The 21,098-nt window shown below is 36.1% G+C and overlaps 1 protein-coding gene across 1 annotated transcript; it reads left to right on the top strand.

Annotated features, from left to right (window-relative positions):
* Positions 1-5,477: 5,477 nt before the first annotated feature.
* Positions 5,478-14,820, top strand: LOC111050973 (DNA-directed RNA polymerase II subunit Rpb4-like). Its single transcript, XM_039444268.1, has 3 exons — positions 5,478-5,721; positions 10,077-10,294; positions 14,463-14,820. Exons 1-2 carry the CDS (start codon positions 5,503-5,505, stop codon positions 10,272-10,274), a joined length of 417 nt encoding a protein of 138 aa, XP_039300202.1. The 5' UTR covers positions 5,478-5,502; the 3' UTR covers positions 10,275-10,294; positions 14,463-14,820.
* The last annotated feature ends 6,278 nt before the right edge of the window (positions 14,821-21,098 follow it).

A 21,098-nucleotide genomic window follows, 5' to 3' on the forward strand; every position in this document is an offset into this window, starting at 1 on the left:
TACATTATATATTATAACCAAGGACAACGAGGACTTTAGGATTTTAGGATTAAGGTTTTTATCAATAATAAAATTACACAGAAAAACATTTGATGCATTTCAGGCAATTTTACCCATAATTACCCACTTTTCATATTCAATGGTAACTGTAGGAAAAACTTAATGTGAAATACGTGCGCAAAGTTCCTCTGCTGCACTCAAGAAACCGAGCCTACGGCTCGGGCGTAAACGTTTCTTTCGGTGCAGCAAACTGACACTTTGCGCACTAGTTGCACAATAGTTATTTGTGCAACTAGTGCGCAAAGTGTCAGTTTGCTGCACCGAAAGAAACGTTTACGCCCGAGCCGTAGGCGAGGGCGGAATGGTTTCTTGAGTGCAGCAGAGGTACTTTGCGCACGTATTTCACATTAAGTTTTTCCTACAGTTACCATTGAATATGAAAAGTGGGTAATTATGGGTAAAATTGCCTGAAATCCATCAAATGTTTTTCTGTGTAATTTTATTATTGATAAAAACCTTAATCCTAAAATCCTAAAGTCCTCGCTGTCCTTGGTTATAATATATAATTAATAATTTGCTCGTTGTGCTTGGTTGCACCTCTGCTCACTATAGCAGCCCAGTAAGTGCAGTTACCAACTTCATTTTGATTTTGCTGCACTGTTGCTCCATATACCTACTAGTATTTTGCGTTGCCATGTTGCAAATCTGGAGTGCAGAAAAATTTTTCCCGCACTAGAGCGGAAAAGTGATTCTTTGCGTTCTGTAATCAGTGCAGCAATGGCCACTTTTCAACGTAACTGTAGGAAAATAACTATTAAAAGGTTATCCCCGATTTTGTAGATTCTAAAAGGCAACGGGCAGTGTAGACCTGATCCAAAAGAGCCAAGATCACAGTCACCTAAGTTATTAGAGATTTTTTTCAATATTAGAATACTTATACCCGGTTGCAGAGTCGTCACATAAAGTTTAAATTAGGCATTAAACTTATTTATGAAGCCATAACTCCAGTTTTCGTTGCACGGATGTCAAAGTAAACTATAGCTCTCATAAAACTAAAAACGTCTAATTAGACACATGATTTCGTTGCACAGTCGTTAAAAAGAGCTTATTTATGTCTCCAATAGCTAAAAACGGTCAGTTAAGTTATGGGCCCGAAGTCGTGCTGTTAAATCCAATATCTACTCCCGCCAGATGCATTTTAGAGTTGTGATAGGTAGCTTGTTTTAAAAGAAAAATCATCTGTATATAAGTAAATTATTTTTCTACAGTTACGTTGAAAAGTGGCCATTGCTGCACTGATTACAGAACGCAAAGAATCACTTTTCCGCTCTAGTGCGGGAAAAATTTTTCTGCACTCCAGATTTGCAACATGGCAACGCAAAATACTTGGTAGGTTATATGGAGCAACAGTGTAGCAAAATCAAAATGAAGTTGGTAACAGTGACTGCTGTGGCTGCTATAGTGAGCAGAGGTGCAACGAAGCACAACGCGCTAATTATTACATTATATATTATAACCAAGGACAACGAGGACTTTAGGATTTTAGGATTAAGGTTTTTATCAATAATAAAATTACACAGAAAAACATTTGATGCATTTCAGGCAATTTTACCCATAATTACCCACTTTTCATATTCAATGGTAACTGTAGGAAAAACTTAATGTGAAATACGTGCGCAAAGTTCCTCTGCTGCACTCAAGAAACCGAGCCTACGGCTCGGGCGTAAACGTTTCTTTCGGTGCAGCAAACTGACACTTTGCGCACTAGTTGCACAATAGTTATTTGTGCAACTAGTGCGCAAAGTGTCAGTTTGCTGCACCGAAAGAAACGTTTACGCCCGAGCCGTAGGCGAGGGCGGAATGGTTTCTTGAGTGCAGCAGAGGTACTTTGCGCACGTATTTCACATTAAGTTTTTCCTACAGTTACCATTGAATATGAAAAGTGGGTAATTATGGGTAAAATTGCCTGAAATCCATCAAATGTTTTTCTGTGTAATTTTATTTTGATAAAAACCTTAATCCTAAAATCCTAAAGTCCTCGCTGTCCTTGGTTATAATATATAATTAATAATTTGCTCGTTGTGCTTGGTTGCACCTCTGCTCACTATAGCAGCCCAGTAAGTGCAGTTACCAACTTCATTTTGATTTTGCTGCACTGTTGCTCCATATAACCTACTAAGTATTTTGCGTTGCCATGTTGCAAATCTGGAGTGCAGAAAAATTTTTCCCGCACTAGAGCGGAAAAGTGATTCTTTGCGTTCTGTAATCAGTGCAGCAATGGCCACTTTTCAACGTAACTGTAGGAAAATAACTATTAAAAGGTTATCCCCGATTTTGTAGATTCTAAAAGGCAACGGGCAGTGTAGACCTGATCCAAAAGAGCCAAGATCACAGTCACCTAAGTTATTAGAGATTTTTTTCAATATTAGAATACTTATACCCGGTTGCAGAGTCGTCACATAAAGTTTAAATTAGGCATTAAACTTATTTATGAAGCCATAACTCCAGTTTTCGTTGCACGGATGTCAAGTAAACTATAGCTCTCTAAACTAAAAACGTCTAATTAGACACATGATTTCGTTGCACAGTCGTTAAAAAGAGCTTATTTATGTCTCCAATAGCTAAAAACGGTCAGTTAAGTTATGGGCCCGAAGTCGTGCTGTTAAATCCAATATCTACTCCCGCCAGATGCATTTTAGAGTTGTGATAGGTAGCTTGTTTTAAAAGAAAAATCATCTGTATATAAGTAAATTATTTTTTGTCTTCCTAGTTTTTTCAAGTTGTTTATAACCTCCAAATCGCTAAATATGGTGAGAAATCTTGCCAAACGCCAAGAGTCGACATATTGGTTATCAATTTTATTTGAGGTCTTTTAAGTCTGTTCACAGTGATGTCGATCGAAACTTTCCCAGATGCCAAGACATTGATTGGATAGAAGCATGTACGGAAAAAAGTGAATAGAGCTGCAGTGTGACTTATGTGTGATGCTAATTCAAGATATAACTAAATGGGCTTTGGTAAACGACCAACCAAAACAACCATTTATGTCAGTCATTTTAAACTATGTCTCACATAGCTATGATTGATTTTATGTAACGACTCTGCAACCGGGCATAAGGGCCGGTTTCCAACCTTGGGATTTAGCTAAGTTCTAGACTTTGAACAGCTGGAGTCAGAAAATTCTGACTTTCCGAAACTGGGCGTAGTCGCAGTTTTTATTACAATCTTCATCTTCTCATTTCTATAATTGGAAACGAAAATAACATTCCTAAATAATTCAAAATAGCTGAAACTTTACACTATTTTCTCTTTATTTTATTTTGTGTTCTAGTTTTTCGAAATTTAATTTAAATGTGACTACGACTACGCCACGTTCCGGAAAGCCAATTTTCTTACTCCAGCTGTTTGAAGTCTAGAACTTGGATAAATCCCGAGGACGGAAACCGGCCCTAAACAATGCAACACTTAAGAATTCATAATAAAGACATGTTGATTACATGAAGCATTTGAACTACGATTATTTACAGAGTACTGATATAATAGATTGATTACTGTAACACTTCTTACTTAATACTTATCTAACAGTAATATATTTTTTTATTTATTTTATTTGCAGTTTTATTACTGTAACAATACTTTTTTTTATTTATTAGTCATTTATTCCTTGAAAAAGCATTACAATAATTCACAATTTAGAAATATAACAACAAAATGAATCAATAGGAAATACAAATAAACATAAGGAACTACTTCCCCAAAAGAGCAAGCTCGAGCTTGGGGGAAGGAGCAGCCGTACTTTGACTACTTACTTATTATTAATTAACATTACAGTATATACATTAACAACTAAAATCAAATCCTTTCAATAAACAAGATAAATCAGTGATGCTATAATAGATCAATATATTTACATACAATATGTGTTAGAATGCAACAAAATTTGTAAATTATAATAATGACCTGATATTGCCTAGCCCAGTGTATAACATGATATAAGATGTGGTACAAAATGAAATCTATTCAATTGGAATAATTACTATACTAATGTAATCCAGAAATTCTCGGCACTATCCCAGCCATGAGAGCTAACCAGATACTTTTTCAAATGTAGTCCAAAGTTTTTTTGGGCGAGTAAACCTCTCAAAATTACTTGGAAGAATATTAAAAAATAATGGAGATAAATATATGAAGCTACGCTGACCAGCAGCAGTCAATAATCTAGGAACAGTAACCAGACCTGACTCCTCCCGTCTTGTAATAGACTTACTTTATACTTATCAAACAGTAATAATTGTTTCTAATATTTATTTGTATATCTAGAGTGAAAAGTGCTGTTTTTTCTCCCTGAGGGAAAAGTTTGAAGCCCGAGGCGAAGCCGAGGGCAACAATTTTCCTGAGGGAGAAAAAACATTTTTCACTCGTGATATAGCCTACACAACATTTTTTCCTCCACCTACATTTTTATAAAAAATAAAATAAAATAATTTTTAAAAACGTACGTGATCAAACAATTTGTTAACCTACAACATAATCTAAAAAGTAAATAGAAACAGCTGGCTTGTAATCACAGTTCTCTGCCGACAGCGCTATCTGTCGGCAAAAGTTGTAACAACAATGGCCGCCACAACTACAGCTATGATGAAGTTCCCGTTTCAAATTTGATTAGTTGATAAGGAATATTCGTTGGCTGATATTTTGAATAGCATGGAATATGAAAAAAATATTCATACATTTTTTTAGTGATATGAAGTTTGTAATAATTTTAGCATACAAACATATATTTCATATGTTGATCCTGGTTGAGGTATTGAATTTAGTCGGCTCAATGACTGACTACTCTATATGCTTCCTCATCTGAGCTTAGACCTTCCTAGCTATTACAATCTTAGACCAGTTATAGAATAGACACGGCCTATTGTATATTCATACTGAAAGTCGATGAAGCCAACATCTACTGCCATATCTCCAAATCGTGACGTCAGCATCAGATAGAAAACTTTTCTGTAGAGTTTGTTTACATTGTTTTCCATAGCAGATTGTGTCTATTTCAGCGGGAGCGCAGCTGGAGTTTACCATTTTAATGAATAATAATTTACATCCTTCTGAAATAGACACAATCTGAAAGTTTTCTATCCGATGATGACGTCACGATTTGGAGATATGGCAGTAGATGTTGGCTTCAGAGGCTAGACTTCCCAGCTTGTCTATTCTATAACTGGTCTAAGATTACAATGTAAGTTTTTAAAATAGAGATGCTTCCCATGTTATTTAAATGTAGTCACTTTTCCTCCCTAGGGAGTTTTTCTGTTTTTTCACTACCGAGAGCGAAAAAGTGACACTTTGGTATTATGTTTCAGGGAGTAAAGTAGGCTCTTTAGACAGTAGGTGGAGGAAAAGATTTGTTTCTCACAGTCACGTACTAAACATTTTTCTTGTACGAATAAAGACTAAACAATGCCATAATTGTTTATAAAGTATTCCTCTTTGATTTGTAGATTCAAAATGGCGGCGGGCAGTGTAGACCTGACCGAAGAGGACGCAGCCGACCTGCAGTTTCCCAAGGAGTTTGAGAACGCAGAGACGCTGCTGATCAGTGAGGTTCATATGCTGATTGTGCATCGCAAGCAACAGAACGAGAGTGCCGAGGAGGAGCAGGGCTTCTCCAACGTCTTCCAGAAAACCGACACCTATACGGAACGATTCCGCAAGTTCAAAAATAAGGTACCAACATTTGTGGATTGTCTTTTAAATTGTTTCCTGTATCAATTTCTAATAATAGAACTCACTAGTCTCAGGAAGATGTGGGCGTTAACTTCCAAATACCTCATTAATGAAAAAGAGTTTTCGCCGCACTGCACAGAAAGCAGCTGTTTTCCAGTCCCTACGTAGATCTGAAAGACATTATTTGCAGACGACTCTCGTCTGACGTCAGAACAGGTTTCTTTCCGGCCTAGGCCGGAAAGAGTACCCTTTCCAGCCGCTAACATGGAACTAAGAAAGGTGATAAAAAAAACAGCTGATCAAAAAACTTTTCATTATTTGTGTTCATTATTCAATAAATATCCCTCCAGTGAAGCTCCTTGGCTTCACTCTCGACCGTAAGCTTTCCTGGGGCGGGCACATTCAGGTAGTCTGTGGCAGGTTGAGCAGGGTGCTGTTTCTGCTCAGGAGCCTGAGAAGATGTGTACCAGAGGCCCATCTCCGCATGTGTTACTTTGCCTTCTTTCAGAGTGTGATGGCCTATGGCATCACCTTGTGGGGCGGTGCCTCTGAGGTAAAAGATGTACTGCTGGTGCAGAAGAAGGCCATCCGGATTCTTTGTGGGGCAGAATTTTTAGCGCATTGTAAGCCTCTTTTTGTGAGTGAAAAGATTCTCACTGTATTCAATTTTTACATTTACAGGTCAGCTATAAAGGCATTCCACAGTGTCTGTACTTTGCCTGCCAGGGGTGATGTGCATGATCATGGCACCAGAGGCAGGCTGAGGCTGGACCTGCCATATTGTAGATTGGGGAGGACCCAGAGCAGCCTCATCAACCAGCCAGCTAAAATTTTGAACAAGCTGCCAGTTTCAGCCAGGACTCTGCCAGAGACAGTCTTGAAGAGGAGACTGAGGGCTTTCCTTCTATTCTATGAGGGAGTTCTATGATTGTGACCCTCAGACTGTAAGTAGATACTTCTTGCATTAGTCTTGCTGCCTCTTCTGCTTGCTGCTTTTTGTGTTTAATGTGTATTTTTGTTCTTGACCTGTCTTATGACAGTTTTTATGTTGTTGACTTGTTCACTTGTGGCCATACTTATGACCACGCCATGAACAGAAACTCATTATTATTATTATTAATAAAACATTTATAATAATATCATCTTATTGTCATTTGAAAGAATAAAAAAGTATAAACTCAACCTCCCACATAATTGAACATAATCTTTTAGGTTATTTAGACAAATCAGAATAAAAAATAAAAATACTTGGACAATTTCCTGATATTCAGATTACCTCAGATTTGCTAGAGCTATCACCTTCCACTTCTGCTTTCGGAAGTGCTTAGTAAACCATTATTCTCATATATATATATATATATATATATATATATATATATATATATAATATATATATATATATATATATATATATATATTGTTTATTTTTCTGTGTGGCGAAAAATAGCGTTCGCACCTAGGGCAAAAATGTTTTTCCGGCCCTCAATCTTTTCTAGTCCTCGGCCTACGGCCTCGGACTTGGAAACTGATTTCGAGCCAGAAAAGTCTCATGGGCTTTGTGGTTGGGTGTGTTGGAGAAGAGAAAAAAGAGAGGAAGATACCTAGCCAACTATGTTTTCCCATGTAATAGGCAGGCAAAGAAGAGAAGAGAAGTAATGAGGGAAAAGGTAAGGGAGAAATGGGGGGAAGGAAGAAAACAGAGGAATAGGTACTCAAAATAAAGGTAAGCGTGTCCATTGAAAAATGAAAAAACAATGCTGGAGCAGGAATCTCGAGTCATATATCTAAATGGAAGAAGAATATTTATAAATTAGGCACATTGTTGACCGAACGAAGTGAGGTCTAAGATTCAAGTCGACGGTTTGGCATTACTCTTAATGTAATGTTTAGAGTAAACATTACTCTTAATGTTTAAATGTTTATATATTTATATGTTGCGCATTTACGGCGAAACGCGGTAATAGATTTTCATGAAATTTGACAGGTATGTTCCTTTTTAAATTGCGCGTCGACGTTTTTGGAAGGTTTTTGGAAATTTTGCATTTCAAGGATAATATAAAAAGAAAAAGGAGCCTCCTTCATACGCCAATATTAGAGTAAAAATCAGACTATTGAATTATTCATCATAAATCAGCTGACAAGTGATTACATAGATGTGTGGAGAAGCCAGTCTATTACTGTATTTGTATAAGGTCTATAGTTTCAATCAAAGACATTAAAGAGGTATGCATCTTTAAGCTGGGTTTACACCAAAGTTATTAACAAAATGGTTATAACTTGATCCTTATAGATTCTATTAGATTGAACGGAAGTTGACAAACACATATGTTCATCATGTGTATGATAAGTTATGTTCAATCTAATATAATCTAAAAGGATTGAGTTATTAACATTTTTTTAATAAATTTGGTCTAATCGCAGCTTTAAGGTCTTTGGTTTCAATATTTTGTTTTGCGGTCATGGTATTATTATGCGTGCCCATCAGTATCAATATTCTCACATTCGAAAAACGAATTAATAGGTGAATAAAAATAAACAAATGAACTAAATAATGCTGGAGAAATAATATTTTCGATTCTAAAAAAATAATTTTCATCAGATAGAAAGATAATCACGGAACTGGATGAATTATATCATATGGAATACAAATTCAAACGTGAACTGAGTTTGTTAACATTTGAAACAGTTCACATCTGGTACTTGTGGATGAGAATACTGCGTGAGGTCTACTGTTCACAGAACTACTAATATTAATTATCTCGGTTAAATTTTGTTCTCTTACCTTATATTTTATTGATGTTAGGGTTCTTCCAATAGCTTATTTCAAATTTATTTCTATGACGATGTTCAACTGTTATCTATCTTGACACACAAGGCGTTTATTTAGACTAGTTTGCACGACAGGTCAGGAATCTCTGCGATTGGGTGATTGGGATGGAGTGTCGAGACCTGTCATGCTATCTGAAAAAACGCCTCGTATGTTTCGACCCTTAAGATGCGATGACTCTAAGATTCTAGCTGCTCTACGGCTGTATTAGGGCATAGCCACACGAGCGTATTTACAGAATAAGATGCTCTCAGATTGGTTAATTGGGTTGACGTATCGAGGCATGTCGAAAACACCTCGGCCCTTGAGGTGCATCTCCTTAGCAATGACTGCGATCCTAGTCGCTTGATGGCTGTATTAGGGCCATCCACACGAGGCGTATTTTCAGTTTGGTACGACATGACCGGAAGCTCTCCGGCTGGCTGGACTGGAAGCTCACAAGATACGCTTAACCAATCAGCCAATCGGAGAGCTTCCTGTCCTTTCAAGCCGACTGAAAAAACGACTCGTGTGGCTTGGCCCTTGAAGGCTGTAGTCTATTCCTCTTTAGTCTATAAGTATATTGATATAGAAATCTACAGCAAACAATAGCAGCCGTGTGGTTAGAATCGTAGATTCGTCTCTAAGGAATATTGCTCTTTTAGTAGCTTGGTAAATAATTTATAAATTAGTAAACCTATAGGCCTAAACTGGACTGCAATGTCTTCCAGAAGTACGACACCTACACTGAACGATTCCGCGAATCCAAAGATAAGGTACAGTACTAACAAGGACAGGGGCGCGACAGTCGAGGCCTGTACAAAAATTGAAGAGTTCTCTACTGTTGCCTGACGCAGGCGACATTTGAGGCCTCTACGGTCGCAGGTCTCAACTGTCGGGGCTGTTCAAAAATTAAAGAGGCCTCAACTGTCGCCTGACACAGGCGACATTTGAGGCCTCTTTTTCAGGAGTTCACTACGGTCGCAGGTCTCGACTGTCGGGCCTGTACAAAAGTTGAAGAGGCCTCAACTGTTGCTTAACGAAGGCGACATTTGAGGCCTCTTTTTCAGGAGTTCTCTACCGTCGCTGGCCTCAAATGTCGCAGGTCTCTGTCGTCGCTGGCCTCGACTGTCGCAGGACATCGACTGTCGTTTGGCATCGACCCGTAATATCATAGATAAAAGATCGCATAAGAAGATATCCCATGGTATAGGGCGTTTATGTTGCAAATTTCACTGTTAACTGAAGCCGATAGTCCTAGTAGTTGTTTTGGTGAAGCTGATAGTCTCTCATAATGTGCCGTTCAATACACTCACCTCGACAAAACAGTTATAATAGTCCGTAGTCGACAGTTATCGCCTTGAGTTGACAAAAAATCTTCTCATCATTTCTCTATGGTAATATTGTCTAGATATTGTATTGTAGGCTAGATAGACAGGTTTTCTCACGTGAATTGTATATGAGAGTCATCACCCTTTTTTATAAAAAGTTTATTCAAATTGTAATAATTGTGAGAGAAACAAAATTTATTGTTGATTTTATTTTGAAGGAAACGATAGCGGCCGTTCGGAACCTGCTGACCCAGAAGAAGTTGCACAAATTCGAGCTGGCGTCGATCGCGAATCTGTGTCCAGAGACCCCCGAGGAGGCCAAGGCTCTCATTCCCAGTCTGGAGGGCCGATTCGAGGATGAGGAACTCAGGCAGATATTGGAGGATATCCAGACCAAGAGGAGTCTCCAGTATTGAGGAGCTACAGTGCTCCCGAGGTAATATAGCCTTATTTAGATTATTCCTGTGATCAACTTACCTTATTACAGTATTTGGCACCGGCTCACGGGCAGTATTCTCTATTGTTATTACCTATTGTAATAGGTAATATTAATAGAAAGAATTTTTCTATGATGTCAGCTCATGAATCTTTTATAGATAAATAGTGATATGCTACGCATTCAATGTGATCACACCCTTAGTCTGTACGCAGCTCTACATTTATAGTGAGGTCCACGTTATAATGGCAGTTTACAATTGACAATACTGTTGCTGTCCTTTTCTATCATACAACAAAACAAATAGCGCTATCTCTCTCTCGCTTTGCAATGTTGTCCGTTTTCCAGAATATTTTATTTTTACTTTTGACGGTGACTGTACAAAAGTTGACAAACAATTCTCAGCCGCCATTGTTTTTCTTCATTCTATCAAAATATTTGAGTACACAAGTCGTATAATTGATTTAAAATGTATTTTTGAAACAATGAAATAATTTTTAGACATTACCGTATGAGAAACACAAATTAAAATACCTGAAATGACATTTTAAAAGTTGATACTAACCATCGTAGACTTCATCCATGCTTCAGTTAGCCTATACGCATAGGTTAGACCTCGTACCGGTATAAATAATATTGAAAGGTTATTTCAGAATTATTTCCATTGAAATTACTTATTTAAAATAGGATTTCTATTTTTCTGTTATTTAAAAAGAAATTGGAATCGAATACTTACTAAATAACCTATTTTCTGTTGTTTTGAAATTCAGATTGTTGTATCACAGCATTTTACTTTCCTTGCCCTATTACCATAGGTAAGGAAAGTATTGCTTTCCAAAAAAAATTAAGGTACCCCAATTTCAAGTTTTCTATACGTTTCAAGGTCCCCTGAGTCCAAAAACATGATTTTTAGGTATTGGTCTGTGTGTGTGTGTGTGTGTGTGTGTGTGTGTGTATGTGTGTGTGTGTGTGTGTATGTCTGTGAACACGATAACTCCATTCCTAATTAACCGATTGACTTGAAATTTTAAACTTAAGGTCCTTATACCATGAGGACCCGACAATAAGAACTTCAATAAAATTCAATCCAAGATGGCGGAAAAAATGGCGGATAATTACTAAAAAACCATGTTTTTCACGTTTTTCTCGAAAATGGCTCTAACGATTTTCTTCAAATTTATACCATGGATAGCTATTTATAAGCCCTATCAACTGACATGAGTCTCATTTCTGGGAAAATTTCAGGAGCTCCGTAATATTATTGAGAAAAATGACGGATAATCACTAAAAAACCATGTTTTTCACGGTTTTCTCGAAAACGGCTCCAACGATTCTCTTCAAATTTATACCATGGATAGCTATTTATAAGCCCTATCAGCTGACATGAGTCTTATTTCTGGAAAAATTCCAGGAGCTCCGTAATATTATTGAGAAAAATGGCGGATAATCACTAAAAAACCATGTTTTTCATGGTTTTCTCGAAAATGACTTGACCGATTTTTTTCAAATTCATACCCTGTATAGTTATTTATCGGCTTTATTAACTGGAATGAGTCTCCTTTCTGAGAAACTAATGAGGGATCCTCCCCATCCTTGAGAAATGGACTTTGTAGCCTCTTTCTCGTGCATGAGGTAGGTAGGTAGAGCAGTTCATAAAAAGAACACATCGAGATATTTCATCTGTAGAACAGCTGTTTTGACGACTTTTAAAAAATATCGAATTTCACAATTTACACAGAGGAAAAAGTACTCTGAAAACAACTATACACATAACTTATACAGAAGTCTGATCGTAGTTTCAAATATGTTGCCGCCAATCGTCATTATGTTATTCTCGTTTAAGAATGAGGCTTATAGTTAGTTCAATGAGCAAGGAAAGTTGTGTGAGTGTACCACACCAGATTTTTAAATTAGCCGCCATTTCAGGTTTGTATAAAAATAAAAATCTGATCTCAGTTATGAAAGCATATTTTCGAATCAAATTATGAAAAAATATATTTTCCTGATTAATTTGACATTTAATTGATTATTTTATCAAGGAAATGATAATTATTATTAGATTAAATTTAATGGGATGAATTGAGTAACAGCTGTGTAGAGTCAGTGGCAAAATGGAGAGACTTGGCAACGTTTTTCTTCTATCTTTCTTCACTGCCATTATAACGTGGACCTCACTATAGACATTTCAAAACTTCGATAAATATTAAATTAACTGAACAATCAGTAATCTACTGATTGTTTCGGCAGGAATTTTACTGCTTAGTTTTATTTCGTCGAAATGCACTACATACTCAAGCAATGCTTGGTAAAGGTGTGTACAGATTAACGCGTCGCGAACACAAGCAATTCACCATTCAGCAGGTAATTATATCTGTATTTGTACAGAAACGGTAAAAGATACAGATATAAAAAGCTTGGCATCAGCTGATAAAACGTGAATTGCTCGTGTTCGCGGCGCGTAAATCTGTACGCACCTTAAGGTAACCGCCCACTGGAACCGTATTCAACCGATCCGTTCGGCCGTTGGATCGGACGAATCTGCCGGCCGTTAATCAGGCCGAACACGGTCGTCCATAGGAACCATTTACGTCAGTCTAGTTCAGTAGTCGGCTGAACTATTGAATAAATATTGAACCAACTACTATCATAGCCACCAAAAATTTTCATAAACAATGATTATATTGAGATTTTGAAAATTGAATAAACAAATATTCACTAAATATTTTTTGGACTCAAAATAGTGTGTGAATTTTAATTTATTTGTAAAATAGCATAATATTATATTCTAGAATATTTATAATAAGTTTTTTATTTTGTTTTTATGAGCAATGAAGATGTTTAAAAAAAAATTAAAGTTATCATTTACATAACCTCTAGATTGTGTATTCCAAATTAAGGTTTAAAACAGATTTGGGCGAATGCCTGTTGTTTTTACCGGCATTGTATCTATTGTCTGTGAATAAATGAATGAATAAATTAGTTATTCATTATCAAGCAATCTTTGTTCACAGATTCCTTTGAACATCACGACGATGATATCTTTTGTCTCGCATATCCCACAATGGAACATGCTCTTGAACCAAACTTATCAACTTTTCATTGTCCATAGTTGAAACTTTATAAAACAGAACAACTTCAAAGAACAAACAAGACTGTGAAACAATTTTAGGTTAGGAACACTTTGTTGTCTCAGCTTGACTAGTTAGTTCGGCCGGATGGAGCCGGAAAATCCCATTCAATTCGGATCAAAAACTTGATCGGCCGGAGACGGCCGTGCACGGCCCTGTACTTGTTGCAATTGACGAGCATCTATTCCTTTCTTTGTTAGGAGATCGTTCGGTCGCGTTCGGTAGTTTTCGGCCGATGCTAGTTCGGACGAAAACGGCTCTAGTGGACGGCCCACCTAAAGATGCGTACAGATTTACGCGCCGCGAACACGAGCAATTCACTTTTCATCAGCTGATTATAATTATATGTGTCTGTACAGAAACGTCAAGATACATTTATATAAGAAACTTGGCATCAGCTGATTAAAAACGAATTGCTCGCGGCGCGTAAATCTGTACGCACCTTAAGACATGTCAGTGATTTGAGATATGAATCTGAGTGCCGGTTGCACTAAAGCCGGTTAAATTTTAATCGTGATTATTTTACGAGAACCATTCTTTTTTGAAAAGAAGCCTTCTCTGATCGGTTTTTATAAGCACAACCTAAAAGATGAAGAAACCTTGAAGGTTTCAAAGGTCAAATTATTCATATATTAATGAAAAATAATAATCATATTCTCGCGATGCTTTCAAATTCATCATAATTTTCAAAGTTAATCATTATTTTACAGTTTTAAGTGAATAGTGAGTGTTATTTTGTTATTCAATTTGGTCGGTAAACAATCTAAATTAGAACTTTTCTGTTTTCAAATGTTTGGACTAAAAATTGGACCTGAATTCAAGTGTATGGAACATATCCTACTTTTGGACTATTATTTATATTGTATAAATAAAAAATCGGGGTAGAAACAGTTTTAGGCTGTTCCTGTTAGTCCTTCCCCGATCATTTTAAAGAATCGAGTTCTGTTTATCAATAAATAAATAACGAGCGAAGTTCGGTGTCCCGATATTCATATTATTATGTATGACATAATTTAACACATATTTTTATGTATTCACAGATGTTGTGGAAGTCAAGGACTACCTGAGCTAGAAGAGAATCGATGGATTTATCATCAATAATTGACGATCTCTGGACTCAAACAGCTAATCTTATGTATTATAATCTCTTGAGCTGGATCCGCTCCCAACAGTGACAGTGAGAATATATTTTCCATGAGTTGTTATTGGACTGTTTCCACTCAGCCCGGCCGAGCCAGTATGAATAATCCCATTAGAACGTATGGGGATTATATTTTCACTGTCACTGTTGTGTACGGATCCACTTGTAAATAGTAGGCTACCTTTTATTATCTCTAATTTCTAGTTTTGTCCGGTCTAGTTTGGTTTTTGTGTACGGATTATATTGTGTATATAGTAGCATAGCCAACTCTAATACAAGGCCCCGGCCTACGATATTGCAACGTCGCAGTGTAGGCCTAGAATCTAATACATGATTGGTGAAAAGATCAGCTGGTATTTTTAAAAATCTTTTTTACCAATCATGTATTAGATTCTAGGCCTACGCTGCGACGTTGCAATATCGTAGGCCGGGGCCTTGTATTTGAGGTGGCTATGATAGTAGGCTACCTTTCAGTTATTTTTTTTTCGTTCATTAAAGGCCGTTTGCACAGTCAACGCTTGAACTGAATTTGATCAGCTGGTGGCTTAAACTAAAAATGAGCCACATTTTAACGAACGAGCAAAGACCTTAAAGAGATATAGACCCACAATGCCTATGCCTTCCCAATGATAGCTCTTACTTGAAATTGAAGGCCGCCATTGGCGTATTTTAGCACGAGATATTATATATTATTTATTTGTAATACGATAGATCACAAAGGCATTGGTGGCATTGGTATTTAATAATCTTATGGGTTGCCCCCTCAATGGCGGATTTCAATTCCAAGTACAACACTAGCGCTGCATGTGAGTCTATGCATCTTTAAGGTCTTTGCGAACGAGAATTGGATTTAATCCAGTCTAAAATGAAATTTAGTCTAAACTCAACGTTAGTAGACAAAAGGTTGATCACTCACAGGTGTATGATTCAAAGTGGTGGGGGGAACGCCAGCGTGACGTCACGTGTAGTAAAAATGTGATAGAGTAACCACACTGAGCATACAGTTTATTCTCTGTATCTTCAAATATATCGTCGTTTAATCTCCTCAAGATTGACCTAGAACTTTAAAATTCTCCATACTTATAGCGAATGAATCACCGATTCTAATGATGTTGTTAAATATTTCAAGTTCATTCAACTTTTATGAATAAAATGAAGTCGAAAGTTTTTCATGAATCTAAAAACGTGACACGAAAAAGTTAATAAGCTAGAAAAGCGTTAGTAGACAATGTTATACTATTATAATTTCAGATTAACCCTTAAAAAATCTTGATAAACCAATGCATCGCAATAAACCGATCCCGATAAATCCTATGTATTTCATTCATTGTAATGCAGGAGTGATCCGTGGTCTAGTGGATAGAGTGCTTGCGTAGCAGCATAGAGATCCCGGGTTCAAACCCCACTGAGAGCCAAAAGTTTTTTAAACAGATCACTCCCGTGTTATCGGATGGGCACGTTAAACTGTCGGTCCCGGCTGAAGTATGACAGTCGTAAGGCCCATTGACGGCTTAAATTATATATTCAGGCGGTGGAACATTCCCGCAAGGAACTCCCCACCAACAAAAGCCATACGAATTTATTTTTATTGTAAATGCACTGAACACATGCTGGTATCGAGCACATGTTCTACGAGAATCAAAATATCTCATCCCTGAAATTCACAAGCTGATGTATAACCAAACTACAAAATATAAACACGACCTAGAAGATGAAGAAACCTTAAGGGTTTGAAAGGGAAGGCTAGGTGGTGTGGTTTTTGCTTTTATATGGCAAAATGCTTGTATTATTCAAATGTTTTAATAATTATTGTAAAGCAGAAACAGAAAGCTTGCATGTCAGAAAATGTTTGTGTTATTTGATTATTAAAAATTTGACTATACGACACCATATGATTTTCAAGAATGCGATATTCTGCCTACTCTGTACTACAGCCTACGTCACGGCAGCAGCTCCCCCACTCCAATTGCATTTCAACGAAAATACTATAGATGAGTGACCAACCTTCTGTCTACTAACTGTGGTTTAAACTGATACGGTGCAAACGGCCCTAACAATTATTCAGTTCATTAACTTTTTCTATTTTACAAGACAGATTTGTACTCTTTATTTTGTCTATAATTTGTCAGCGTAATTTATTTTATTTGAAATCACTTTTTCATTTAATATGTACATTAGTATGATCATGCAAAGCTGTGTTGTCCCTGAAGCGTAATAATTAGTCTGATTAGATTAGAGTTCTTTATTCGTGTAAGTCACCTGTTTAAACTTTTTTTATTTAATTCCTATAATTTCTAATTGGACTATTGCTACTCTGTCCGGCCAAGCGTGTATGAATAATCACATTAAAACGTATGGGTATTATATATTTTATTTTATATTTTTTCAAGGATCAAATTAATGTGAACATTTCATTACACATACATTTTTACTTCATTAAGAAATGTGACTTAAATTGAGAAACTAAAAGATGAATGAATGAGAAGTTGATAACTAACAAAAACGTACAGATAAAGTGAAAATTATTTGCTTTTTCACCTTTACAATATCAATTAATATTTATAATATGAAAAACGTTTACTCCTGCAGACGCGAAAAATAAATTTTTACTGTAACATGTATTAAGAATAAGAAATATGACTTGAAAAAATAATAAGTGGATGAGAAGTTGATAACTGACAAAAAATTTACTTTTCCTCCACCTACTGTCTAAAGTAGGTACTTACTTTACTCCCTGAAACCTAATACTAAAGTGTCACTTTTTCGCTCTCGGTAGTAAAAAACAGAAAAACTCCCTAGGGAGTAAAAGTGACTCCATTTAAATAACATGGGGAGCATCTCTATTTTGAAACTTACATTGTAATAGGTTAGAAGGTCTAAGCTCAGATGAAGAAGCATAATAGAGGTGTCTGTCATTGAGTCAACTGAATTCAATACCACAACCAGAAATTTGATCAACTCATGAAAATATGTTTGTATAATAATTATTATATTCTCAATATTAGTAAACGATAAAAATTTATACAATTTTAAAATATTTTATTCTATTCAAAATACCAGCCATCAAATATTTTTGATCTGCAATTCAAATCTGAACCGCGTGATCTGGAGTCAGCCATTTTTGGTAGCTGCTCAGCTGATATAATGTTACAACTTTTGCCGATAGATAGCGCAATCGGCAGTGCAAATCAGACGACCGGTTTTTAGGTTTTAGATTTAGGTTATGTTGTTAGGAATCATTGTAACCAATACGTAAGTTATTAGAATGATTTTATTTGCTGTTTCTATAAAAAAATGTAGATGGAGGAAAAATGTTGTGTACATCACGAGCAAAAAATACTTTTTCTCCCTCAGGAAAATTGCTGCCCTCGGCTTCGCCTCGGCTTCAAACTTTTTCCCACAGGGAGAAAAAGTCGTACTTTTCACTCTAGATATACAAATAACTATTTCCTACAGTTACGTTGAAAAGTGGCCATAGCTGCACTGATTACAGAACGCAAAGAATCACTTTTCCGCTCTAGTGCGGGGAAAAATGTTTTCCGCACTCCAGATTTGCAACATGGCAATGCAAAATAGTTAGTAGGTTATATGGAGCACCAGTGCAGCAAAATCAAAATTAAGTTGGTAACTGTGACTGTGGTGCACGTTATAAGAATCTTGAGGTGGTGGACAACAGTGGATGACAGCAGTTGACAGCACAGAGCCGCCCCCCCCCCGCCGTTCAAACACACATACTACATTCTATTTTATTTATTGATAATACAATTACACAGATATACATTTGATGCATTTCAGGCAATTTTACCCATAATTACCCATTTTTTTTCATATTCAATGGTAACTGTAGGAAAAACTTAATGTGAAATATGTGCGCAAAGTTCCTCTGCTGCACTCAAGAAACCATTCCGCCCTCGACGTTTCTTTCGGTGCAGCAAACTGTCACTTTGAGCACTTGTTGCACAAATAACTATTAAAAGTAATCGTTTTCAATTTTTCATATCATCAATATTAATTGTTAAGATTGATGCGAATGTGAAAAAACAATTTTCACTTAATCTGTACTTTTTTTAGTTATAAACTCCTCATCCACTTATTAATTTTGTCAATTCAAGTTATGTTTTTTTAATAAATGCTACAATGAATATGACTGATGTTGTGAAGATAAAAATACAAATTTCACTTGAGCTGTACTTTTTTGTTAGTTGTCAACTTCTCATCCACTTATTAATTTTTTCAATTTGTAGTGTTTCTTGATAAATATTGAAGTAAAAATGTATTTTTTACTTAATAGATTGCTAGTAAAAATGTATTTTTTCTTCAACATTTATCAAGAAACATGACAAATTGGTAAAAAATAATAAGTGAATGAGAAGTTGATAACTAATAGAAAAAGTACAACTCAAGTGAAATTTGTTTTTTCACCTTCACAGAATCAATCATATTTTACTGTAACATTTATTAAGAAACTTGTCTTGAATTGACAAAATTGAAAAGTGGATGAGAAATTGATTACCAACAAAAAGTTCTTTTTGTGAATTCAAAGTACTTTTTGTTGGTCATCAACCTATCAACTAGATCAATGTAACTTACAGAGCGCGAGGTCTACTGTTCACAGAACTACTAGTTTGAAGAAGAAACATTTGTACTAGATACATTTAAATAGGTGGCATCTTTTCCAATTCAAATAATATTTGTTATATATAAATGTTGGCAAAAATGCATTTCTTGCTTCCGAAGGAGCAAAAACATTTTCGGCTTTTCAAGTGAAAATTGACTCTTTACATTCACTACATCAATCTAAATAATTGACCGAGCGAAGTGAAGTCTAAGATTCAAGTCGACGGTTTGTCATTTCTATTAATGTTTAAATGTAAATGTTTATATGTTGCGCATTTACGGCGAAACGCGGTAATAGATTTTCATTAAATCTGACAGGTATGTTCCTTTTTAATTGCGCGTCGACGTATATACAAGGTTTTTGGAAATTTTGCATTTCAAGGATAATATCAAAGGAAAAAGGAGTCTCTTTCATACGCCAATATTAGAGTGAAAATCAGACTATAGAATATTATTCATCATAAATCAGCTGACACGTGATTACACAGATGTGTGGAGAAGCCAGTCTATTGCTGTATTTCCATAAGGTCTATAGTTTTAATCAGGTACTTGTGGATCAGAATACTGCGTGAGGTCTACTGTTCACAGAACTACTAGTACTAATAATTAATATTGGTAATATGAAAAACTGAAAACGTTTACTACTTCAGACACGAAAAGTTTTTTTGAAATTATTATAGCTGCGAAAAAGCAAAAGGTAACTTGATCCTTAAAGGTGCGTACAGACTCGCTCTGCTCCGCAACCGAACGTCACTCCTGCAGAGCGATTGATGATCGACCGGGGAGCAAGAGTGGTTCGACCGGGGAACGCGAGAAGATCTAACATCTTCCGTAACGTTCATGATGGGTGCGGGGCGGAGCGACTGTGGTTCGATGGAGGAACGAGGGCGGAGCGTGCTCGGTGCGGGTTGGAAGCGCGTATATGTGTACGCAGCTTAAGGTGTGCGTACAGACTGAAAATGGGGTGTCACTGAAGGGGGTTCATTTTTGTAGTGAAAGGGGCTTTCATTGTATATTTCAGACTCCTGTCAGCATTCCTTATGAGTAATGCCAATGCTTTTTGGTCTCCAAATGATGACAGTTTGAAGTGAATCTCAGAGAGTAAAGTAATTTTGGAAAAAATATTTTAAATAAAGGATACTTTATGTTCTTATATTGTATTTTTAAATAATACTTTGGAAAATATACATCAAGATTCTGTACTAAAGGCGTTCAAAAATTAGGTACACCCAATTATGTATTTTATACAATCAAAATATTTATCTCTTTCCTGTATAGGGCTACTTGTAATATAAATATAAAGAAAATAAAAATCTCAGTACCCTTTTTTTAAAATATTTTATCACAACATGTTTCGGTCATTTATGCCATTTTCAGGCTAAAAAAAGGGTACTGAGATTTTTATTTTCTTTATATTTAAATCAAAATATTGCCTTTATTATGTCAATAGTATGTATTTGTAATGTTTGTAATATTGTCTTCATTATGGATGACGTATTTGTAATGCTTGTTTCACTTTTAATGAATAAACTTTGTATTCTTCATAATCTCTGTCTTTTGAGCCTAGTTTATACGATGCCAATTGGCGAGACAATTGTTGTCTTTGGACAATTGTCATCACGTGGTTGCGGATTGTCGGAGGCCAGGCCAGTTAAACGAGAAGATGTTAAGTGGCCAACTATTGCTACGACAGTCGAAAACTGAATATTATACAGCTGACTCAAATCCTATAGTGAGGTCCACGTTATAATGACAGTATTTGATAAAATTTGATCATAGAGAAACTTCAGCGTATAGATATCCCATGGTATGGGGAATTTATGTCGCAACTTTTACTGTTATCTCAAGCCGATTACTGTCAATTATTGTCAATTTTTACTGTTTTGTTGGGGTGAGAGTGTATGAACGGCACAATTTG

This window comes from Nilaparvata lugens, unplaced genomic scaffold (assembly GCF_014356525.2).
Source record: "Nilaparvata lugens isolate BPH unplaced genomic scaffold, ASM1435652v1 scaffold3978, whole genome shotgun sequence".
Taxonomy (NCBI): Eukaryota; Metazoa; Arthropoda; class Insecta; order Hemiptera; family Delphacidae; genus Nilaparvata; species Nilaparvata lugens.